The 26,704-nt window shown below is 40.4% G+C and overlaps 1 protein-coding gene across 4 annotated transcripts in view; it reads right to left on the bottom strand.

Moving 5' to 3' along the window:
• Positions 1-26,704, bottom strand: part of LOC104912217 (X-linked interleukin-1 receptor accessory protein-like 2) — a 262,419-nt gene that overhangs the window by 84,929 nt on the left and 150,786 nt on the right. For all 4 annotated transcript variants that reach the window (XM_019618318.2, XM_031554712.1, XM_031554710.1 and 1 more), the window contains exon 3: positions 8,104-8,377. In XM_019618318.2, the coding sequence (XP_019473863.1) occupies positions 8,104-8,377 (274 nt within the window). The remainder of the gene's footprint in view (positions 1-8,103; positions 8,378-26,704) is intronic.

Genomic DNA, 26,704 nt, shown 5'->3' with positions numbered 1-26,704 from the left:
GCAGCACGGAGAAGGGAAGGCTGTGGGGAGAGCTGAGAGCGGCCTGTCAGTATTTAGAGGGGCTGTGAGGTGGAAGGAGACAGATTACTGAGCAGGGTCTGATAGTACAATGGGAAATAATTTCAAACTAAAGGGGAGATTAAGACTGGATATAAGAAAAAAAAAATTCACAGTAAGAGTAGTGAAGCGCTGGCACAGGTTGCCCAGAGAGGTGGTGATGATGCCCCATCCCTGGAGAGACCCAAGGTCAGGCTGGACCAGGCTCTGAGCACCTGATGGAGCTGTGGGTGTCCCTGTTCAGTGCAGGGGAGCTAGACCAGATGACCTTGAAAAGCCCCTTCCAACTCAAATGATTCTATGGTTATAGGATTTGCTGCTAAGATTTAACTGCAGTACTAGACTCAATGGAAACAAGAAGACAATTTGACTAGACCAAATGTGTATCACAGAAGCCTATGTTTTACAATGAAGACAGAGTAGATCATCATTATTCAAAAGCAGGAACTTCTTAGCAGTCACTGAAAGATAATTTTAAAAGGTTCATGTTGATGACAGATTGAAAAAGAGACATCCAGGGATATCTGTGCAAGTTAACTATCAGTAATATCGTTCTCACCAGGAGGCACTTAACCCCAGACCTGTAATTCCTCACTGTGTGTTCAGTTCTGTTCAGGGAGTTTTTAGGCTTCCTGGACAGTAGTACAGAGAATAAAAGATGTCTTGATCTAGCAGTGGGTAATTCAGATAACATACTTATTTGGAAAAAAATGTCAGAATATGTACTGTGCAGAGCGTGATATAGGCCACAACAGCAAGGCCACAACTTGAAAAATCAATAATTATCTCTAGTATCAAGATCTCTATCAAAAATGTCTAGTATCAAAAATTATCTCTAGTATCTCTAGTATTTCTTAAGTCTCTCTGAAAATACTAAGTGGTGCACAGTCTAATTTGTAGATGGTTAAGAGTCGGGAGGAGCTACTTTTTTTGTGGTTGCCTTCACAATATACGTGCTGGTCCTGCTGACCTCTGCATCATGACAGAAGCAACTGAAAGACATGCAAACCACCAAGCAGTCTTTACAGCGGGGAATACTTGGGCCCAGAGAGAAACTCTCTCAACATTTAAGCTGAGTCACACAGGTTAACCGCATGGTTTTCTTTTTCAAGTCTTCAAAATCGGTAGCTTTTAGAAATTGATCTATAGAAACATAATACAGAACACAGAAAAAAACACAGAAGCCAAAAGAACACAAAGCTATCTCAGCACATCACACCAAAGTTCATGAACTATATGGGCTCTACAAGCTTCAACACATCTTGTTCCAGCAGAGAAAAAAAAAATAATCCTGTAATTGTCTGGGTTTGCTGTCAGGAAAGCAATCTCTTCCCTTAAGTATTACAAGGCAGCAAGCTGTCCTGATGTTTGCCACCACAAATGACTAAGCCCTTTTCATTTTCTTTTTAATAATTTTTAGGGGAACTCAGGATATTTCTGTTAAATTATATTCTCCTACTGAAAAGCCACCTTACAAATGACATAAATCTGAGACGTAGAGACAAGAGCTCCCAGGAAAGAGTACATTAAGAATTCCCCTTCCAATGCTTTTGTATTTGCAATACCCTGCTTCTGGGAGCACTGAACACTTTATTTCTTCCAATCCACACATGGGTAAATTCGTGTATCTACTCTTCTTTGTTTTTTGTTTTTGCTTTTATTTTTATTAGACATTTAGCACCCAAACCAAAAGTTGAGCTCAGGACACCCATTAGATATGCCTGCACTGCTTTATCTCACTGATTTTGGCACCTGAGAGAAAAAAAAAAAGTGGAGTATATCCTTCCTCATATATGTAAGTCCTATTTGTAGATGCAGTGAGAAAAAGCAAGCCCCCCTCTGTTTCTGTACAGACTATTAGGCACGTAAAACAACGGAACAGTTATTTTCTGATGGGGTATGAAAAGAATGCCATCATGAGTAAACATGATGTGAACGTCATTATGCCAATTTGCAGGGAGAGCTGCTTAACTCCTGCAGCTGAGTCCTCCTGATAGTGTCTTACCTAGCAAAAAGTTATTTTTGCCAGAAAAGATGAAATTTTCCTGAGATCATGTACCAAATACCAGTTTACTTCCCTATAGATATGTCATGTCATGCTTTGAGCTTGATGCATTTCCTCAGGAAAACTTCTATCTGTCTGTCCTCTCTCAGGACACATATGATGTTGCCTACTGAAATGCTAGGGTTACAACTTTGATGTGGGTTTCAACAGGAGTGGTACCTGGGTAAGCATATTCCTCTCCTTTGTTATTTGGAGAAGAGCAGGGAAATAAAATGCCTTGATGTGCTGGAAAGGAGAGGGATGAGGAGGGCTGAACAACATCTTTTCATCAGGTCTCCTAAAGGCAAAAACAACTGTGTGAGGAAGCAGTCATTCCATTCCACATCCTTTCTCCCAACCTGAAGGTTTGGGAGAAGGTTTGAAGCCCACCAGGGAAGGCATTTCATCCACCATCAACCAGTGATGGTGAAAAGAAACATTACTGATGCACTGCAGCACATGGAGCTCTTGCTAAGACAACCTGCTGGGACTAGAGGGTAATGTCAGTCATTTCAGTGGTACCCGAAGCTGACGAGGAAAACTAAATACACAACATTCTCATTCTCGTGTGCTTTTCTGCAGCAGGGAAGTTGCTAGAAGCTCTCCAGCTGCTGAACAACACAGGCATTGCTGCTTGAAGCCCTGACTGCTCCAGCAGCTTCCGACTGACATAAACACTGGCTTTCAGAAAGAAAGAGGATAGATATCTTCCATTTTACAGCTTCAGAGAAGGAGAGCAAGTGAATACAAATATGCACACCACTAGGGAACAGAAACAAATCTTTATTTTCTTCAACTGTATCAAAAGAATGTAAAGAACTGATTTCTCTCAATAAAGACTGTCATCAACATGATTTGCGGGAGCACCATCAGTTATCACACAATTTTAGACAGAAAAGTAGAAATATTCTGATTTGACTTTCCATTTTGATAGTGCCAAAACATTATATCTCCATAAGTTAAATTTTATTTCATCATGATTCATGCTGACTTTATGTTGTATGTGTTCTGGCACCGTATTCAAGTTTTAAATGCTATATATCACAGGGATTTTGTTTATATAGAACCTGTCACATTTAACGGGGAAATGTCACATACGTTTAATGCGTGACATTTAATGTTAATGTCATGCAGACCCTGGGAGTACTAAGCCCTGCCACGTCCATTCACTTGCTCTAAGTGTGAAATGCTGCTGCCTTCTTCTGAAACACCTGATATGGTACAGTTATGAAAGCTACTCTGTACCAGAGTGCAAATCTGAGAGGTAACTATGAGATGTGTAGCACAGCAACTACTTAGTTGTGCTCCTCTTGGACATCTGATTATTAAAGACAATTAAAGACACCACAGTTATCTTCACAGGAAGATATAATCTTTGGATGTTTTCAGAGTAACGTGATGTTCAAGTGGTTTTAAGATCCACTTTCACCAATGAACTGAGCACTGGTGAAAGCCAAAGCACCTGGACATTAAATATTCTGCAATGAGAACATACAAAATGAAGGTGGCTGCAGGGAGGCTGACCTTACCACCACACATTTCCACAGTGTGATTTTGTTCCAATTTTCCTGTTTGGTCTTAAAGTCCTGAAAAAACTCTTCTATCCTTTCACTTGGAAGCCAGCTTTCAGTGCTGCGCAGTTTCTCCTGGGCTCCCAGCTGAACACTGCGGCCCAGGCTACAGGCATCTGAAACGAGTTCCTCAGTTCCTCTTAGCACCCACTGAAGCGAGACCACAAAGGTTCTCACAAATTAAGTTTTACTGACAGCGTCTCCAGGCTGTCTAAATCTGATTTTGATTTGCTGGTCATGCGCTCCACAGACATTCAAAACCTGAAGGCTTAAAATCTACTTTCGGTCAATTTTATTTCTGCTCAGAAAGGACTATCTCAATATTTCACTGATGGCTCGATGAAGGCTTGATTCTTCTGTGCATGTCCATAGCAATGCTGCTCTCCATTAAGACCTCTACAAATAGGGATAAAGTAAAGGGAAAGGGGACACAGATTTCTTAACTTGATTTGTTGTTGTCTCTGGCATCAAATGCAGGCATTAAAGATCTGCAGGCTTATTTCCTCAGAGGTAAGCAAGGAACCCTCACTCATACTTTGCACACTGCAGCAAACAGAGGCTCAGCTCCACCAGACAGCCTGGAGACCACAGAACTCCACCTCCTGCCTTTCCTGGCCCTCAGGCTCCATACCCTTCCGACTCACCTCATGGGAATGGAGTCATTTTATTTCACCAACAAGTTATTAACAGTGAACATGCACTACTGTCGTACCATGTTTTTACTGATCTTGCTCACAAAGTGTTTGTTGTGCTTCAGTTTATGTTAGAGTAGGGCCCAGGAAGAAGGAAAGGGCTTCAGAAGCAGCACCCTTCTGATGGCAAAAGTGCAGCTAAACTTCACTGAAATTTCTTCCCGACCTCATCCTCTTTGGTCAAGATAAGCAGGCCCAGTTCTTCTTCCCTCTTTAAAAAGCAGTGTCTTTTGACACAGAAAACTAATGTATTTGTGCAGAGGGCAAAAGCAACACATGATCTGGCAAACGAACTTCTTAGATACTCTGAACTTGAAGGCCACTCCATGCTTTCAGATAAATTTTAGTTTCTGTGCTTGATTTTGATGTTCTCATCTCTGAAACCTTCAGTGAGGATGCTTTGATCCAGAGTGCTGATGTGAAAACCCCAGAAAAGCAACCTCGACAGCAGAAACACCGAGAGGTTTACCTAAAAGTACCACTGAAAGACACTGGAAGATAAATAGTATATTCAGGGCCTGCACTGCAAAGAGAATTCCAAAATGCATTTCCAGACTGCACACTAAAATTGTAATACAAATGTCCCAGCATTTATCTGGAAACTCTAATGAAACAGACATTCATCCATCAGCCAGAAGCCCTTTTCGATGTCAATTTTGCTGTAACATCCCAGATTTGGCACAAAAAAAAAAAAAGGTACCTGTTATCGAAGTAATTCATGTGGGTTAGGTAACAAAAATGACGTCCATACTCATTTAAAACTCCTCACGGAATTAGGATCCCTTGATAGCACAGAACCATAGAACTACTAAGGTTGGAAAAGACCTCTCAGATCATCCACAGTCCAACCATTCACCTACCTCCAACATTTCCCCACTGAACCATGTCCCTTAGTACAACATGGAAGCACTTCTTGAACACCTCCAGGGACAGTGACTCCACCATCTCCATTGGCAGTCCATTCCAATGCCTGACCACTCTTCTAGAACAGCTTTTCCTAATATCCAACCCAAATCTTCCCTTGTGCAACTTAAGGCCATTAATACATCATGGCCACACTTAACACTGGAGAAAAATCCCACACTTTGTTTTCCACCCCAGCGTCAGCGCAACATCAAAATGCACTGTGAGAAGAGAAACAACTTTTCACGCAGTATTCATTTTCCCTATTATACATATGCTCACACACTTGTCTATGTAATGAAGTCAGTTGGTTAATAAAGGAGAAGCAATATTTAAATTCTGACATTTAGCCTGAAGAAGCAATATCTTTCACTATTCAGTATATATGTATAATATATTCAATGTATATAATAAATAGTGTATATATATTTGATATATTTAGTATTATGAGCTAATTTACAAAACATGTACCATGACTATTGAAATGACAATTCTGTTATTTCAAGAATTCACTGACACATTTCATTTTTATCCATGTATACACCATCATTGAACCAGCTTTTCCTTCACCTGCCCATACCTGACTTTTTCAAGCAGCTTCTGAACAATTCCTTCCAGTTGCTTTAAAGACACTCATACCATGAAATGGAGCCTCTTGAACAACTTAGGGTGTAGCAGAATCGTGAATAATCTTTTCAACAAATAGGAAATCCGGAAAAAGTGAAAAGTGGAACTTCCTTTCTGTTAATACAGTTTTCATATTTGCTAAGTTGTTTTTTGACTGGTAAAAATGGGATCCAAGCAAACCGAGGGAGATTGCATTAGGACAGGTGTTGCTATTGCCTTTGGCATCCTTTCTGTAGAACGTGTTAAAAATCCTTCGTGTTCAATTCCACTCTTCCATCAATGGAAGTTTAAGCATCTGCTCTTCACTTCAAGCCAGAAACTTCTGAGATGGGAACCTCCAGTTCTCACCTGTGACCCTCACATGCTCACAATGCAGCTGATTGTGGTTAACAACTAAAATGCAAACATCTGCTTATCCTCTGCTAAAAAAAAAATAATAGATTGATAAAGCTGAAATTACACAGTTAGTGGTGTGGTCAGTCTACCACAGACATGTAATCTTATTTCTGTACACTACATCTAACCTCATTTTAATGAAATTAAAGCAAATTACTAGTGCTGTTTCCTCAGCTATTTTAAAACACCTGTATTTTTACAAACAATAACAACAAGAACACATTATTGAATTTTTGAAAGAAAAATAAGTTAACTCAAGGAAGAAATATGGTCTTTTATATGTAATCACTTCATATAATATTCTGCACTCCCACATAAATCTGAAAAAGGCAGAAATATCTGCAATTATATAAGAAAGCTCTAGCACAAACAAGAAAAACATATAACTGACAGGGCAGATATTACTGCTGTACAATGCCTTCCAAGAAGCAGGCCATACAGTTTTTATCAGAAAACAAGAAGGCATGAATTATTTAAGAACTTGCCCATTTGTTACCAGAAGTACTTTGTCATGTAAATGAGCAAAGGGTTTTGAAATTTCCTAGATGAAAGTAGGTCCCAGAATTTGATTTAAGATCAGTTCTTCGTTGTTCACATAGGATTTGCATAAACATTTCCAGGAGTATTAAACTAGTAACTTGATAATCACAACAGCTACATCTTATGAAAAAAGTACAGCTTTCCTGAAACACATAAATCAGTATCTCTGTAACATTTCAAAATCATGGAGTTCACTTGGCCTCAGACGTGCGATGGAGCTGCTAATAAGAGAATAATAAAGCTCTGAAAGCTACAACACAGATTTAATGGTGAGTCTGGAAGACGCATCTGACAACCAAACGGGATGCTGGTTCCCTTTACATACCACGCACCACAGCACAATCTTTGATTTTAGTTCCAATCCTGAGGATCAGAGCAGACAGAGGCAGGTTGAAGCGAGGCAGGAGCACATAGCAGAGATGGAGAGAGCAGCTTCTGGGCTCTGAACAGTGTTGTTATTTATTTATGTTGTTAATTTCATATTAAATTCATCAAACCTGCTTATAATTTCAGTCTGGACCAGCAGACAAGGATGAAACTTTATTTTCTACAAGCAAACTGCTTAAACACTGAAACGTACATAAGAAGTGTCTGTAAGCTCTTCTTAATTCAAAACTGATCACTTAAAAGATATTTATTCATTCATTCCTAAAGAGTTTTAATTTTTATCCTCTCATTTCAGGCATAGAGCTGGTATTGGCATGAACATGATGGAAATCACGAGCTCCAAAATATGTGAGGCATGCATTTCAGCACCTTACCAAATGAGGCCAGCTTCAATTTATTAAAAATCTTAAATGCATTTGAAAGTAAATATTTCCTCAGAGCCAGACAGAAATCAAACTCCCTATGGCCCAAACTCATCAGAATCATGTAACCTGTGTCTAAACTCTCAAATAACTTTTTGAAGTTAAAAGCAAAGGGTAAAAAGAAGTCACAAGCTACCAAATTTGAAAACTCATTTATGACTTGTCACTTGGGAGGATTTGAAGATTACTTGACCAAAATACTTAATGATTTAAGAACTATCTAGTTACGAAGGCTTATGGCAAAATGTGAATTTGCAAACGCTTAATTATAGCTCTTGAAAGAGGTAGCTATAATTACTAGGGAAACTAATTTTAAGACAGAGCATTATATGACAAATATAATTAAGAGAAGAAAAATAATGAGTATATATTAACTGCAAGAGTATCTTAATCATGAAAACTAAAGAAAACATTTGAACAAGATAATCTATACATTCTTAGCCATACTTTAACACAATACTCACCTTAGAACACATGTGTAGAAACCACTGTCTTGCAAGTCAACCGAGTGAAACCATATTGAATCTTCATCCTTGCTCATTCTAACTTCAGAAAATATAATGGGTTCTTCTAAGTCTCCTTTGTTTTTGTACCACATAAGCCTAAGACCTGTGCTTTGGGCCATGCTATAATTAGTTCTGATATAGCTGTAGAAAAGGGCACATTTCACTCGGACTGGTTCACCTGCCAAAGCCATGTATGTCTTGAGATCCACTGACCAGTCAATGCAACCATCAACTGAAAGCAAAACAATAATAAAGAAATATTAGATACAGACACATTTTTCAAGGTAGCGAGAAGCAGCCTATGAAATGCAACACAATTAATCAAAAGAGAAGAATATTTGTTTCATAACAGAGTGATAAACCTGTGGCAGCTATTAGATATTAAATGGCTTCATATATTTTTTATTAGTTACATGTAAACATAAAATACGCAGGCTGTAAGAGCAGATTCTTCTCCTTATTATTATTATTATAGCACACTAGGTCTGCTCAACTCTATTTCTTTAGAATCTTGTTTCCTTCATCTATTTCATTAATTCTTTAATAAATAATCCACTGTTTTCACTTGCACAAATAAAACACTTCTGAATTCAGAAATTCTTTGTTGGAGGAAAAGTATATTGGTACCTGATCCTAACATTTCCATCCATCTCTGCTCGTTATGTTACATTAGAAATAAAAGATGTGACCGTTATTGTTTTCTAAGGCAGTTCCACTTAGCCTTTTCTTTTTCCTACAGTCTACTCAAACTACAGAGATAGTAATATGTCCAAGAAGATACAGCTACAACATGCTGCAGGATACAACTACAACATGCTGCCAATGCCACCAAGCTGACGTAGATACTGTACAACTACAGAAAGGGATTTTCTGATGTTCTGTTCAGCAAAAACTTTTGAAACTTGGCTCTCGTGGGTTTGATACTTTAGTTTAAAAATGACTATGTCAGCCAAAAGATTAATTCTCCCTACATTTTTCCTCTCATTACTTCTAAATCATTTTGGTTACAATATAATCCTAGAGCATACATACATATCAACAGGTAATTTTCCCTCACATATCAAAGACCTTTTGATTCCATCTTTTTTATTCTTAGAAAATCAGGAAATCTCAAAGTCAATCAAGAACATAACCAAAGAAAAAGACTGCAAGGCAGACCGGCAGCAGGCAAACACATTGCCTAAGATCAATACACTTGATCAAATATCTATTTTGCAGAATTTCTTGATCGTATCCAGCTACATGTAACTGAAACACCTTTATCCTTTATGTAGCTATTTGACAACTTCAACCTTACATCTTCCGCATGTAGAGTATCAATTCTCCAAATCTATATGTTGAATACTCGCATATACATATCATTTCACAAACATCTTCAATAGCATTCACTCTTTATATGACTTTATTTATTTCCAAACAAATGTACCGAGCCAAAATATGTAAATATGGTGGAATACCAGATCCAGTACTTAATGTCCTTTCCCACCTTTAAATTATATTTATCATTTTTTCAGGCTTCTCTTGAATCCTCCAAAACCAGTCACGGTAAATGAGAGGTTTTACTTTCCCCGTAACTTCATATCAGCTGGAACTGTACTATGACCACAGGATCACGCAGCTGAACACTATTTTAAACCGGTTCATGCATTTCTAATAGATAAACTTGCACACAACATCTTGGTAAAACCAACAAACACAGCCCAGGACGGGAGGAACAGGAACCCATGACTCAGAACTGGATGCTCAGTATCACAAGAGTAGTCACAGGCAAAGGGAGATGGGTCAGAGCCACCTTCTGCCATGCACCCAGAAGGCAGCTGCTGCTTCTGCCAGCTGACTTCTTGCTTTAAAAAAGCTCCAAGGCAAAAATACTCACCTGCAGTTACATACACACAGTTTCTGTTCAATTTTTACTGCCATATTTCTTTTTCTGAAAGCATACTGATAATTACATGAAATACAAAGCTGGTAGCAATTCACTGATGTCCCTTCCTTATTGTTGCAGCATCACTTCCCCTCCTGGGTTTTCCCTGTGAAAGTTTAGTGCCACACAAAACACGAAAAGTTTGGCTAATCATTACTTGAAAATCACATATTGAAATATTTGTCCTCAATGCATCCCCTCTATTTTTATAAGATTCTTCTTATCATCAAAGCTGCATGCTGGAACTCAAACAGTCTTTTAGTAGGACCACATCACACACTGCCCCCATCCCTCTCTGCTGTGCAGTGACACAAACACAGGCAGCCAGGAGCAGAGCTGGGAAAGGAATCTAAATCCCCCAACTCACCCCAATCCGTTTTTACAGTTAAGCATTGCTCCGACATCATGAATAATTTTATAGATATAGGTGGAATTAAGGGCATTTGCATGGAATTGGTCTCAATGCAGAGCTTTGTCAAAGAAGCTCTGTGCTGTTTTGCTGCTGTTTGTGGGGTTTTTTTTTTAAGTCTTTCACTTTAGGTAGGTGCAAGCTTACAATTAAAAAGGATTGCAGAGTTTACAGCCTCATTCTCTCAGTAATGTATGTCAAAGGAAATGTTGAGCAATCCAGATTTCTCATCTGCATTCTCCAGGACATGCAGACACTCTCAAACACTTTTCTTCCCCTGTAGTTTAGCAAAGTCACAACACTCTAAGTAGACACGTAAGCTCAAATGAACAGGGGTGCCCAGAACTGGAATTTAGATCCAAACTAATTCCGCCAATCTAATTAACTCTGTCAATCTTCTGTCAATCTAATCCTGTAAATGTCATCTAAGGCTTTCAAACCTATGCTGGCTCAGCAAAGTTAAACCACAGTAAAGAATAACCGACATCCAGGTACAGGCAGAAAGCCTTCAGGTCAAGCAGAAACGTGCTGGTTTTCCATTATCACAAAGCAGAGCCACAATTACAAAGAGTTACGCAGTTTGGTTCTGACCTAGTATGGAAATCCAGCTTTAGAGGCTGTAAATGTCACTGTTTGCCATAAAATTTCCCCCACAGCCACACCAGGCACCGCGTTTTGACAAGCACAGCTCAAAGAAGCACTAACTGCCCTTCATCTCCCTCAGCCTCCAATCTCACTTGAAAATTTCTTCTCCCATCCACCAAGCACTTTGCTACTCTTTTCTTCAAAATTACAACTGCTGAACTGTCGCAGCTGTGTTACAACACTGGAACAGATGAAAGATATAGGAACGGTCGCAAAAGTCAGGACAAAAGAGATGCAAGGCCACTGCTGGCTGCCCAGCAGTGCGAGGCTGGGCCAGGGCTCTGCCGGGCTTTGGGGGCACTCTCGGCCTGGGACACAGCGAGCTGATCACAGTCAGCACCCGCATCCCAAAAGGAGAAACAAAAGAAAGGAAGATTTACACTGGGCCTTCTTCCCATTAAGGGCGGCCAATGGGAAGAATTCAACATGCAGGCCGGCCCTGGCAGCGAGCAGAGCACAGCCAGCAGACAGTGGCTGCAGCAGGGCGCTCCTGCAGTGCCGCGAGGTGCTCATCACAGAGGGCACGGCGTGCTGGGAACACGGTCACCATCCAGTACAGGGCTGATGACATCTGCAGAGGGGAGGGGGAAGTCTCACAGAGCTCCCTAATGAAATCTTAATTTTTGAAGAAAGGCTAATCAAACAGGAGATGACTTTTTCCCCTTACTCTCTTCTTCTCGTTAAGTACGGCCAGGAATGTTCCCACTTACGAAGCTTAAATCTAGGTCAGGTTCCCTGCGCTCACATGGAAGCCGGAACGCTTCCTCTCGCCGCGCTGTCAGTCACTGGAGCGTGTGCATTGTCAGATTAATTTGGAGCATTCTCCAGGCTGTCGTTACAAATGGCTGGAGATGCCTAGGTGGAGTTTAGCACTCCGTTATCAAGAGCAAAGTTTGCCGTCATTTTGGCTGGGCTGGATCTCAATACATAAAGAAATTAGGGTGTTAAGACAAAAGCGATGGCGTTAGATTAAAAAAATGTATATATCTTTCCTCTGCTACCTAATAATTAGCTGATCCTTAATAAATGCCTGATTGAGAGCTCATTCAGATCAAATCCTCTCCATCGTGAGTGTATTTCAGACAATTTCAGTTAAGACAATTCTTTGAAACATGCTCCAAAATTTAGAGCATGGAGACAATATAGAAAACATTGTCCCATTTCTAGCCTGGCTTCCTGAGGAAGTAAGGTCTGCCCATCTGTCTGTCTGTCCCACATCCCCAGCAGAACACTGACTGAATGCAATCCTATTTCATAGTACAGTGAAAGGGCTGTGCTACATGAGAGCCCTACATGGGTGCAGGAGAGCTCTGCAGCACTCAGTCACAGCAGCACACCTCAGTTATCAGCCAGGACATCCCAGCTCTCTGTCCAGGCTACAGCAACTTGAGGAGACAATGAATTGAAACAGAAGGTTTCAAATTTATAAAATAAATTGTTGGCTGACAATAAGCTACTGTACTTCTGTGCTAGCAATCAGCCAAAGTGTGCACTGCATCTCCTTCCCTAACATTTCCTGGCTATTTGCTGTTATTCTTATTTTGAATAAATCTAGTTGTCTAGGGATTCTAGATGCATTTTAACATGAACCATAATAATTTATGAGCAATTACAAAAGAGCATGTACATAGTCTCTGAGTAATTTGTCTTTCTGCTTGCTGTCATATAAATAATTTTTGCATTGTGAATCTGCCTGTAATAACTTTTGTAGGGATCTGCCACCTACCGCAATTTATATCGCAGGATTGTTAAACATGTTTGCCTACCTTGTTACCTGAAATCTCATTTTAAATTGAAATCATCTACAAATAAATAATTAATAAATAAATATGCTAGCTAATGTATTAAATTTATCGCTCCACAAAGCAAGAAATGCCTGTGACTGTAAATATTTAGGAAACAAAAACAAACAAACAAAAAACAAACAAACAAACCAAAAACCATTCGTTGGAGTTATATTTTATTTATGTATCAGGCATAGAACAGCAGAGCCTGCGAATTGTCGTCCATAAGGTTTGGAATTTGCAGGCACGTAGCAACAGTGCATGAACTCAGGGAAGAAAGACCGAATTGGGATGAAAATTTTGGACGCTTAAAGGGGAGAAGTCAGTTACAGCCCCCAATTTTAGGTAAGTGGGTATTTTCAGGTCTTAACCCTAAAGGAAAGAGGATTTGCTCTACTTGAGCAAATCCAGTAAGACTTTTAATAGCTTTGGTTGGATATGATCCTCACAAAGGTTCGGGGTATTACATCAGACTCACCGTACCAACTGGTTTCACATCTCTGCCCTTTTGGCTGTGCTTTGTTAATTCAGCTAGAGTACTGGCAGACCCTGCAGCCCCTCATTGCTACAAATCCTGTCTGTCACCTGAGCCCAGGACGAGGTCCACGGCCACCCTGCCCGCTCCCAGCACACTTCATGCCCCAAGCAGTCAGCTGCCTGAGCCAGCCACAAGCTGACTGCCATCCCCCGTCTCTGTCACTCATTCTTCAATACTCCAACACTTGGGGGAAGATTTGCTGGTCAGAGAACACATTTCTACTAAGACTATTGAGTGCGTGCTCTTCAAAACCATGGATGTCACCTCCAGTGTACAGGAAGATCTTTGCCTGTACAGCTCCCCAGCTTAGCTGACCTATCAAACCAGGTAACCAGAGGACACAGCCATAGCAATTAATAAAAATCCACCCTACAGAAAATCTGTCTCTCTTCTCTCTCCAGCCTTGTGCAACACTTCTCCAATTGGTTCCACTGTGTGTTTTGTCTCTTCCATGTCGTTACAGGAAAAGTATCAGAGGACAAAAGAACAAAAAAAGTGTGGAGGAAGAAGAGAGACATTCGTCTCCCCAGACAGAAAGCAATTGGGAAGATTTCATTCCAAGACTTCATGTCATGCCCTTGGTGCTTGGGATACTTCCCACCTTAGCAGTGCCTCCTCTCCTAACAGATTCCAGAAGAAGCTTTAAAAAAATTGCAGATACCAATGACTTACAAAGATTGCAAAAAGCACAACAGCTACAAAAATGATCACACAAATACTTTGTAGGTTCTCTGCTCTCATCTCCATCTTATGAATGGTTTCTAACAAGATTTAGACCATTCAAGTTTGCTGGTGAAAGATTTTGGACTTTCAAAGCATTTAAAAGTGCAGATATTTAAGAATTCCTGTATCAAATTATTTTGAGTGCAAAGAAGCTTCATTAGACTTAGCAACGTGCAATTGTTTCTCCAAGTCTGACTTAAAAATTAAGAACAAAAATACAAAAAAGTATCCTTATATTTGCCTGATTTTTTTTTCCAAATTCTGATCAAAGCTTACAACATCTGTAACATAGGCTTCAAGGTTTTTAAGATTTTTATGTGTTCATTTTTCTGAACCAGTATTTCACATAAGGCCACAGCTAAAACAACCCAGCTCAAATGTCAAAGATTCCAGCTGAACACTCATAATTTCCTTTGAGGTCAAATAGACTGTAAATATACACTGCCAGAGGTCCAAATAACTACGGATTGCTCTGTCCTGACTTACATATGCATATGGAGGCAGAAGCATTTTATTCTCAAACACATTTTACTCAAAACGCAAAAGAACACAATAGTAGATAAAAAATCTGTAAAATTCTCTAGGAAGAGACCAAAGCCAGTTGGATCCTGAAAAAATCCTCAGCTTCCAGGAGCTAGGATATATTAACGAGGTCAGGAGAGGAGAAGGGGAGGGCACTAAAGCAACTGCTTAAAATGCAGCCTATCTAGCCTAAAAACAAGAGTTTGGTGACCTTGATCTCCTAATCACTTCAGTATCTGGCAGATTTTTAAAGAGTTTGTGTCAAAGTGAACAATACAGAAATTGGGATGAATAAATTGCTTTGGTTTTAAATATTCAGTGTAACGCCTTAATTCTCCACGGCTGTCACCACAGTGTAAGAGGCACCTCGAAAATCAACAGCAGTAGTGCCAGGACGTAGAACAATAAAGACTACATATATAAAAGCATCAAGCTATCAAGTATGTTATGAAGTCCACAACTGGGTTTGAGAGGTGCCTTTTCAGACGCTTCCCTCTGTGCTGCAGCCCCCTCCTGCTCTGGGATAGAGACATTTGGAAGACTTGTGGGAAAGATCATTTACAAAGCTCCTGCCTCTGTCCGTTCTTTGTCTTTCCTCCTACACGACTAAAGTCAAGTTGGTGATCTGCAATGAATGTGTTACCCAAATAATTATGCTACTTTTCTTATTTGGAGATCTATAAATGAATTCCCTTTTTTTTTTTTTCTTTTTTCTTTTTTTTTCCCCAAAACTAGACCATGAAATAACAGGCAAGAGACCCTTAGCCCACTAGCAAAGGAACTTGAACACTGGAAGTTCCATACAAACGTGTGGAAGAACTTCTTTACAGTAAGGGTGACAGTGCACTGGAGCAGGCTGCCCAGAGAGGTGGCAGAGTCACCTTCTATGGAGGTATGCAAGACCCAGCTGTATGCCTGCCTGTGCAACCTGCTTTAGGGAACCTGCTCTAGCAGGGAGTTGGATTAATCTTCTGAGGTCCCTTCCAACCCCTGCCATTCTGTGATTCTGTGATTAATTTCAAGAGAACCTATGTCCCTTGGATTGGAGTGGCCTACACGGTATTACACCTCCCATCTTGGACTGAACAAGCACCTAAAACTTCCCCGTTAAATGCTAAAACTTAAATGCTATAAACAAACAACTCAAGCACACAACTTCTCAGTGCAAACACAAGCATGAAAGCAATTACATTGTAACTCAGCTGTTCACCCTGCTCTGAAATCCATCTGGACCCGAACCTTTTTTCTTTTTTTCCCCCACATAAAGTCTACAAATTCTCCTAAATACTTCCACTTTTTAAGCTCCTGAAAGGGAAAAAAACATTTTTCTGTCATTTTCCACAATGAACACTGGCCGTTTTTATCAGCTTTTTTCCATCAACAAATGGTGCAGAAGCACAAAGACACATTTCCCAGCATCTCTGATACTATTTTGGTACCCAGAACTACCATTAGAAAAATTAGATACTGATTCTTGTTTTCTTTTTCTAAGAAAATAGGAAATAATGCCTGAGGTAAATAACGTGTAAAACATACTGAAAATATCACATTGTGCTTAACAATTTCATCATACTGAGTACCTACAGGTAAGGAGCAACACAATGAAAATACGCCTTATACATGAAGGTATACACAATTACTACTTCCAATGTTACTGACTACCCAGGAGCTCTTTAAGGACACTGAGAGTATTTTAATATTCTCCAGCAACATACATTAACCCAAGGAGACTTTCACACACTCTGTTTTTAAGTCTTCAGCATCACGCAAACTTTGGGAACAAAGCTGAATTCATTTCAATAATTGATGAGTCTCTTTTCCTTAGTCCCTTTGAATAAAGTTACTAAAAGTAAAGTAAATGGAAACTAGATCCCAGCTCAGGTAGTTGCAGTCTCAATAATCACACAATAAGGAAACTCTATATTCACTGCTTGGTATTCCCAGCAGGGAATTGTAGGAGAGAGCTGTGAATAATAAGAATTTAAAATTAAAGAGAATGAAACTCTGTTGATTTCCTGATCCCTATGTGGGAGACGGACTGGTGTACAAACACAAGATTATTTCGTTTTCCATGTGTTTTTCAAGTATGCAGATAGCATGAGTTGGGTTGTGTGCTTTGAGGACACAGTCTCCTGAGTTCAGATTAGTTAGGAAAATGTTGAATCAATGGGCTGAATTCATTTCCTCCACTCTCTGCAGAGGGGAATCCTGGAGTGACACAGACCTGCTGTAAGGGCTCTTGCTACATCTGGGTCATGGCAGAGGAGAACTGCTCAACAGAAGAAAACAAGGCTATCAGAAGACCTGTGGATAATACTACATCACACTACCAGAGGAAAGTAGGGCTGAAGACTGGATGTTACTCCTGTGGTTTAGCAACAGATAATATTTTGTGCATGGCTTAAGCAGTTCTTCACAGGGACACCTCACTGTAGGAAGCCTTTCCCATAAATGCCCATTAGGAACACACCAGTGCCACTCTCCACTATAGTCTCTAACTTACTCCAAAACCATCTCTTGGTGGTTTCTTAGAAAGCTGTAGTGAGCTCATCAGAACATAACCAAGTGCTTTACAGAACTAGTACTCCATCAGAAAACAGTAGGTAAAAGAATGTGTTGGAGTTCATCTGAATTTACTTGCAACTAATAAAAGATTTGGTCATTTGCTTTGTCTCTACACACTTGCCTTTAGATACATTCTACAACTGCTATGCCATCCCTCCTGTTACCTGGCATAGATAGTTTGTGCTGCAGTGAGCCAATTGCCATTTCCACTTGCATGACAAGTTGACCCTGACTTGAAAAGGTTGTGACCCACACTCTAACCTAGGTTGCAATTTCTCCTCTCATTTCAATACATCAGTTCCACGCACTGAGCAGAATTTAGATGGGAACTCCCTTGGCAGCAGAACACACTGCATTTCATTTCAATAAAATGAACGCTTACAAATCAAAACAACATTGGCTTTTATAGGACAACTATGAATAGAATGTTAGAGGGTTATTTGACTGAAAGTTGTCTGTAACTGATGAAATTACAATTTGCTCTCAAAATGAGACATTTTTAAACAATAAACTCCATTCTTCAGACTTCTGTTTCCGTTTAAAATAAACAAGCACGACTGAATTATTCTTCTTATGAGATATTATAATTAACTGTAAGAAAGAAATGGGAAGTTATGATTTAAAAACAAACCTGTGTTAGACATCTCTCCACAGGAGAAGCAGCAAGCTGTAATGAGTGCTGAGCTCCATAATGTAATGTTTCACACATGTTTAGGACCACCTTCATGACAAACATGAAGTTCTTCTAAGATTTGCCCATCACAACAGAAGTAAGAACGTACTCGAGCACCAATTTGCAGGCAGCTTCACACCACTGCAATAATGTATCTAATATAAATATGACAAATTGGAGGGATGTGGAGTTGATGGGTGATGGGGCCCTGGGCAGCCTGGTCTGGTATTAAATGTGGAGGTTGGTGGCCCTGTCTGTGGCAGGGGCGTTGGAGATTCATGAGGTCCCTTCCAATCCTGGCCATTCTGTGATTCTGTGATATCTCCAGCACAAACCAAGTTTTATGGGATCCATGCACTTCTACTTCTCAGCCTCAGACTATGAAACCAGAGTTTTGCTATGGCTCTCCTGCCCTGGTAGATTCCACTGTCAAAACCCCAACCCATGTGCAATCAGCCTTGAGCATGTCTAGCACCAGCAGCACAGCTCTTCTGCCCCAGCCCCACTGAGCAAAGCTACCATGGTGCCCTTGGGGCTGTAGCTCCACACACAGGCATGCTTCTGGCTGGGGACTCTGTCCACTTTCCTGATGTCTTCCTAGGTCTGGACTCAGGAAGCTCTGTGCTTTAAATAAGAGCCATTACAGAACCTCCAGATCAGCCTAGTTCACAGCTTTTCCTTCACATTCCCCAGTAACATCACAAGCCAGAAACAAAGCCTGCGACAGGCAGTAGGGCTTTGTTTATGGGTAAACAAAAGCAACTAACTGCAAACTCTTCACTGTCGACTCATCATTTGCTCCCTGTTCAGAGAGGCACAAACAGGCCTGGATTTCATTCCAAGGCCTGCTGTCAGCCAGGAGGGCAACAACTCGCCACTCACAGGGCTGTGTGTGCAGGGTGACGCTTCGAGCTCCATGCTGAGGCAAAGCAAAGGCGGGGTGTTGGGGTCTGGGACTCAAGGAGCTGTGGTACCCCGGGGCCTCTTCTCAGACCTCACCATACCCTCCCATGGGGACACCATCCAGCAGCCCTGCCATCCATCAGCACATCACAACAAAACCGTCACCGCTCAACTTGAGAAAACAACTCTGAATAATCACTCTAAGAGCCTCCATTATGATAAACCAGAAAAAATTCTAAAACTGGAGTAAGTTTCTAATGTAACATCTTTCCGCCCATCTGGTTTCTTGAGGCGCAGTAAGCAATGTGGACGTTATTTTTGACCAAGTTTCTAGGGCTCATCTTCTGCCATCCCTTATTCTCTCAGCCTTGGGAAACGAGTGGTGTAGCAGCTTTAAGACAAGTGTTTAAATAGAATTTTAAGTGAGCAATATTGTGACAAAGTGCTGAGCTGGCTGTGCCTGCTGAGGTAAGTATGGCTTCTATGGTGGTTGACTCTGACTAACCTGTATGTTAACTCTACTTCTGAAGCAAGAGGACAACAACAGTTCCCAGACAGAGGGGAAAAGCACACACGAGGTACAGTGCCTCAGTGCAGGAAGACCAGGCTACAGACAAGGACATAAAGGCCTCTGACAATGAAACACACGTTCCAAGTGTAGAAAATATACACTTTGAACTGGATCTCATCAAGATTAAAACAGAATTTGCAGGCAACAAACACTGCCATCTCCGTGCCCCACAGCGCTGGGTGCTGATGCTCTAGGGAGCACGGCCCTACAGCAAAGACTTTGCAGGAGGAGAAGGAGAAGGAAACAGAGGGAAAGAGTGTGTAAGCTAGAACGAGTAACATGAATCAGAAATAAAGACGTGCAGACGTCATGCAAACTACATCAGGGGTACTGCTGATAAACAGAAGTTCCTCACATGTGAAGGCACTTACTGCTGTACATATTTCTGTTAAAAATAAGAGCATCACAAATGCATTCACATTTTTTCATGTGTCACTTCTGAAATAAATGTTAAGTCAGGGAGAAGTTGACAGTGTAAGAAATGCAATTAAAATGATTTACATATCAAAGACATTATTATGTCTTCATTGTAAATATTTCCATCATGATGACTTTGAATAGAATCTTTGCACACAGAAATATGCCAGATTTCAGATAATCTAAAATCATGCTGTGTCAAGTTGTCAATTTTAAGAATTCTCCTAAGCTGTTATAAATCTCCTTTTAATCTCTCTAAAGACTTATCTGACTTCACATAATTGGAAAAAAAAAAAACCATCACTGCTTTGAATGTGTTAATTTTGACGCACAGGGAATAACATGGTGCCAGAACCCTTCTAGCCAACCACTGTTTTGAAAAGCCGTCCTAAGTTTCGAATCTCTAGCCTGCCTAAGGTTGCACAAGCCTTTACAATATGATTTTTAACATTGTTTAATACAAAATATTCAAAAATATGTCATCAAAATGATATAAACTGGATTTTTTCCTCTTCCCTGGGATTGATCAGCATGCCTTTAATAAGAAAGAAGAGCAAATACAACCTAATTAATGAGCTACAAATTTGAGATAACAAAAAAGCATCACTAAGAGCCTATTTGCTACTGGATGCCATCTCGTAGAAGACATACTCAGCAAGCATTAAGCACCCTGCACTACTTTGCTTCTATTTGCATACATTCAAAAATAGTCCTGGTACTACAGAGAACACTTCCGAAGGATGGGAGAAATGACATCAGTGCCCCACTAGACCAAAATCATCAGACATGCAAACACAGGAGTGAGGGGACCATAGTCACAACTCAGGGATATTCAAAGACTTTCACTGCACATAGACATACAAAAATCGAAAGACTACGGCGTAGGAAAGAGGGACTTTCGACCTGCTTTTGAAATTTTTGCATTAATTAAAAAAGAATTTCTCAAATAGTCTTGCATCTCCAAACTTTGTGCCAGGAAGACCATTTACTTCTAAATAATAAGTGTAGGCTTCATGCAAAATATTCTGAATTTCAGTTCTCTAAATTACTGTTAACCCAACATTACTCTTGCCTACCTTGTGTTTTTAAATGGAATTACATAACCTGCAGCCTCAAATCTAAATGAAAGATGTAGCTCCAATTGAGCCTCAGGAAAAAGAAAAAAGGCAAAAGTTAATGAGATTTAAATTAGTAACAGCCAAAGCTTTCCCTTAAAGAAAACATTATCGATTTTAAAGAGCTACCTAATGAAAACGAATGGCATTCATTTAGTCTTTGCATGAGCTACATTAGAGATTCATTTATAATAATAAATAAGGATGTGCTTTACAGTGAAATGAATCAGCAGAATTTATGTACATATTTTTATGAGTTAACTACACATTCCTTAGGCCTTTAATCACAGTTTTGGGTGAACAGTTTATGGTAGTAAAGAAATTACAGTTTCTAAAGCCCGGATCATTCAAGATAATTAAGTATCAATTCCCTGTAAGAGCTAAACACCTACACAACCCGAGGGGTTATATTCTGTACTTTGCTTGTAAAATGATGATGGCTAATGTTTCTCTTTATTCTTTACTAAATAATGTTTTTATTTTAAGCTCAACTAACTAATTACTGGGAAAATCCTCCTCCTATAAATACTCCTGACATTTTTGTGTGATGAATACATGAGATGAGATGGATGTGCATCCTTTGCAAATTCCTTACAGAGGTAAGAAATTTGTTAAGCTGTAGGTTTTCGTACTTTTTCATTCAAACATAGTTTTATACAATCAGAAGACACGTTACCGTTACCGTATAAGCACACTTCAGGTATGTATATGTAATATTGTGATCCTATGACTTTTAAATATGGAACACTAATGATCATGCACAGATTTGGCTGCATTTCATCAACCTCCCCACTGTTGTGGTTTAACCAGCAAGCAGACAAGCACCACAAAGCTGTTTACTTGCTCCTTGCTCCATTCTCCAGTGAGAAAGGGGAGAGAATCAGGGAAAAAAAGAAAAAAAGGAAAACTTGAGATAAGGGCAGTTTAATAGAGAAAAGAGAAGAGAGGGCACAAAACAAGTGATGCCCAACGCAGTCACTCACCACCAGCTGATGGATGCCCAGCCAGTTCCCAAGAAAAGACACTTTCACTGGCCAACTCTGCCAGCTTTATTACTGAGCATGCCATTAGATGGTACGGAATGTCTCTCTGCCCTGTTTGGGTCAGCTGTTCTAGTTGTCCTCTTTCAGCTCTTGTGTGCCACAGAATCAAAGGGGTTGAAAGGGACCCCCAGAGACCATTGAGTCCAACTGCCTGCTGACACAGGCTCCCCACAGTAGTTTGCACAGGTGGGCATCCAGATGCATTTTTGAGTATCTCTGTAAGAAGGAGACTCCACCACCCCTCTGGGTAGCAGCATGAGAAGCTGAAAGGTCCTTGACTTAGTGGAGGCACTGTTCAGCAACAACTAAAACAACATCATTTTCATCCTAATTCCAAGTACAGCACCACACCAGCTACTGTGACAAAACCATCCCAGATGAAAACAGGACACATACCAGTTCCTTCACTGTGAACTGCTAAAGAAAACAGCTTAGGTCCAAGGTCCTCAAGCAAGTTTCAAATGACTTTTAAAACTAAACTAATTACATAAAGAGCAAGCATTCCTGGACACAGTCCAAATCAAATTTCACCTTGGAATTAATTACAGCTTCAGTCAAAACCCATCAGAACAAAAGGAATACTCCCTTCATTTCCTGAGATAGCCCAGATTGATAAAACTTCAGCTCCACAAGTTGCTGAATTCCTGCTAAGTCAGCTATGGAAATCAACCTGGCTTGTGGGAGCTCCCAGCCTAGTTCTTTACCACTCAAACAGCATAGTTCTCCTGGAAGTTCCTCAAAGAGCTGTCATGGTGCTGCACATGGGCAGATTGAGCCCCATGTATTAATGACGACAAAAGGTAGCGTTTAACTCCCAACAAACTCTAAGGAATTTCTCCTATGCATATCAAAATTAGAAAGAAAGGTTAACTACAAATTTCAAAAAAGCAAGCGGCACATTCTCATGTCTCAAACTAAATTCATGTACACCAAGATAATACAGAACATGTGAAGAACCCCCACTAAGTACAAATAGGTACCACAATCCCAGCACAGCACTGTTTTTGCAAAGCAGCTTTGCCATCATTTTCACTTGTCAAAGCATATCCAAGGAATTGGACTTAATTTTTGTTTGCTAAAGACGTGTTTGCAAAGAGATTACCCTTACCAGAGGAAAAAGTCTTCTCTATCCTTAATTTTTCTTAATATTCTTAATATTATTCTTAATAATAACAATTCATTGTCATTAATTCAATCTACTTCAAGAATATGCTTCAAAGGGATTCTTTAAAGCAACTGAACAAAACTTCAGCCTGTTTCACAGAAGTTAGAATTACATCTGGCTGCTTGTGAGCCGATTCACAGATCCCTGCAAGGCCTTTTCCCCTGACCGTCAACACTTCTCTGTTGTCCACCTCTACATGATTTTGGTCATCTTATCTACATTATCCATATGAAGCACCAGTGCAGCTTTGAATTAAGTTCTGCTGCTGTCCCCACGTACATTTCTCAGCTCAGTTCACAGAATGGTGTTTGGTGTACAAAAACAATCCTTCATTAGGAGAATGCTAACCCAGAATCTCCACTCCAGGTATTCCAGCCCTAAATGGAAACAAGCAGGTCTGAGCCAATGTGACTTGGAGCAGCCGCACCAAACTACCTGCTGTCACAGCTCTAGCCTAGAGTTCCTCAGATGTGACTTTCTATTCATTTTTTGCAAGTGATATGCTTCAGTCTTCACGCTTTAAAAGAAGAGTTCCCAGAGGCAAATCAACTCTGAAATACATCATCTTTGGTAAAACCTTCTGGAGAGAAAAGGAAATTATATGTGAAGTACACCAATTGGCTTTGTACTTCGTTCTTCCCTTTCTTTAATTATAAAGTAAATTAATAATCATATTGTGTTTGTTTTTAACTGTAGTGTTCCCTAAAGCATGACAAAAAAAATTACTGTGGCTGGAACCGCAGAAATTGTATCCCCAAATGGGTCTTAAGGGAAATAATTAATGAAATCTACCCTAGCATTGGGGGTTTTGTTTGTTTGTTTGTTTGTTTTTATTTTGTTTCATGAACTGTATACTTAGCAATGATCACTAAAATTCCTCAGAGTTCAACATAAGCCAGTCCTTTCTACCCCACACCAGTGTGACCAGAATACACTGTACAACAGCAAGATGTGCCACAGAGGAATTACGACAGCTTATGAGAGCAGCGTGGACCTGCATGGCTGCCTCCCTACCGCCACCCAGCTCTGGCTTAGAGCTCAGCTGAAAGGAGTAAGAATCACCAGTGGACACTGTGGACAGAGAGCACCTGCTAACAGTTGAAACAGTCTCTGAATCAAATTTCAGGGGAACACTAAACAGCAGTTTATTACTCACCATGCTGTCACAGCAATTTGCACATAACATCCAGAGCAAAATAAGCATAAATTTTAAAACGTTTCTCCCATTTTTGCTTGATTTCACTTTATACTGCATGGTTTCTTTTCTGTTGTGGCTGCCCCAAGGGTCACTTTGTGATGGATTACGGACCTCAGTTCAAGAAACCCCAATCTAAAGTCTGCTTCCCAATGAACAAGTTTGCACATTGTCACAGGAAGCTGTGCCGCATAAAAGAGTTGTTGTTCTTGTTAACGTGCTCTAGATCCACCGATGCCCTCATTTAATGAAGAAGGGTTAGTACATCGCCTTCAACTTCCAAACCATTCTCAAGTAACAGGCTTCTGTAAGAGTTTTTCTTCCATCTGCATCTGGGTTTTTTGCATTGTTTTAACCCCAAGAGTTTCACTAGGTTCATTTGTACTCTGTACACTGGCAAAAACTTCAAAACTTGGATATTTAAGCTTCTCCTTTCTCCCCAGGAGCCTCCAGATGTGTGTTTGCTGTGTTTTATACATTCTTGGGGGAATTACTACAACCGCCTTGCCCTTTTACTTCAGCCTGCAGGAGAAGAAAACAACTAAAAGTGTTCTGGCCCCACAAACCCAAGTTTCCCTAGTGGAATACTATACAAGAGAGATGGCATTTCACTGGGGCTGGGGAAAGATGCTGTTCACAAGGAGGTGACTGAATCACTCAAGCATTTGTTATGTCTATAACTATACCAACTCTTCTTTCAGCTTTGACAAGCACTGCATTCTTTACACTTTGAGCTGCAAAGGAAAGCTTTGCCAAGGCCTGCTCAGGTCTTACGTCTCTCCAGATGGTTCAGTTACCTCAGCACAGCCTTCTCCAGGAGACAAGCCGATCCACCATTCGTGGGCAAGACCAGTATGCTACCAAAGTCCCCTGGCCGTTAAAGGAACAGTTTCAGCACTGATCTTCTTTTCTTAGAAAAAATGATCTAATAAAGATTTTGTCAACAAACCTTTGATAACTTTGACTTCTGCAAAACAACTGTGCTGGTATGACACCTTCCACCCTCTTCTCTACTATCCTGCACTTAACAATGAACCATAGCGATTCCCTCCTAACCCTCAATATTACAGCCTTGTGACAAAGAAAGAAGCCACTTTCCCATTACTTCTACTGTGCTAATATTTTGTCATTTATTATTTACATCGAGTACACCTGCACTTTAAACCTCGCTAAATGTGCAAACAGGCAGACAGCCTTCTTCATTCAATGTTGGTTCATTAAAAACAGTTACTATACTAGCTCATGAGTAAGCGAGGAAAAAACATTTGGAGAAAGTTTATTTCTACACATGCAGTGTCTCCATGCTTTCATACAAAATATGCTCTGGCAGTCATTTGAGCAGACAGAGCAGCTGTTCCTCTAATGCCTCACCTCAGCTCAAAAACCTGAAAAAGGCTGAAAAGGGGAATTCTTGGGAAACTGGTGATTAAAGACAGTGGAACTACATTAAGAAACTGGACAGAAAGACTGTCCTTTCCTAACTAACACTTTCGAAGTACACCAGAGTTTTCAAAAAGCCTGAATTCTGCAATTCAGGCACGCAGGTATACTGGTATCTGTACAGCCACCGAGGCTAAGACAAGAAGCAGCCGGTCATCTCTGTGTGAGTATCACAAACCTTCAGTGCAGAATGCTCCCAGCAGAACTCAGGGGCCAGAACTACCTGTTACTCAAACAAAGAATAGGCAATATCCCCAGGAACATACAAGCTTGATATGAAGAGCAGATAAAATGAATAATGATCCCAATTTCTCAAAAAAACCCATAAATATTAAAGCTCTATGGCAAGAAAATCTTTTCGTACACAATAACACCTTTAAAAAGACGCTGCAGATGATCCAGCTTAGGTTAATTATATGGACTTAAACACCAGTCAGTCCGTGGCTTTCACTGCGTGAGCATCTGGCTCTGTCTTCAAGTTTAAAAGAAAATTAAACCTGAAACCATCGCGTTTCCACATCAGTTTCACCTTAGAGTCATCAGAGCCTGAGAGAAGCAGCCATCAGTAGTACAGCGAAGCCGCACGGCCCTGCTGAGCCCTGAGCACAGCAGTCCATCCCCAGAGCCCCCTGGCTGAGCTGGGTGCCTCCAGCACTGCTCCTGGCACACCACTCCTCATCCATGTCCTACACACTGCTCTCGAGCTCTAAGATGCTGTGATTTTGCTATGATATGCAGCTTTTCCCCACCAGCTTTTCCTTTTCAGTCCAAGAACACCAATATTCCAGCTGGACTTTCAGATGCACCAGGCTGCTTCTGGAGACAACTGTCTACACTCACCTGCCTACTTCTAGCTATTTTTAAAGTACAAATGATGATGAAGGAGGCATTTAGATTACAGGGGCAGAAGTGCACTGTTAAAAAAAA

The sequence above is a fragment of the Meleagris gallopavo genome, chromosome 9 (assembly GCF_000146605.3).
Source record: "Meleagris gallopavo isolate NT-WF06-2002-E0010 breed Aviagen turkey brand Nicholas breeding stock chromosome 9, Turkey_5.1, whole genome shotgun sequence".
Classification (NCBI taxonomy): Eukaryota; Metazoa; Chordata; class Aves; order Galliformes; family Phasianidae; genus Meleagris; species Meleagris gallopavo.
Note: the sequence above shows the minus strand (reverse complement) of the source record. Positions and strands in the feature narration are given on the sequence as shown.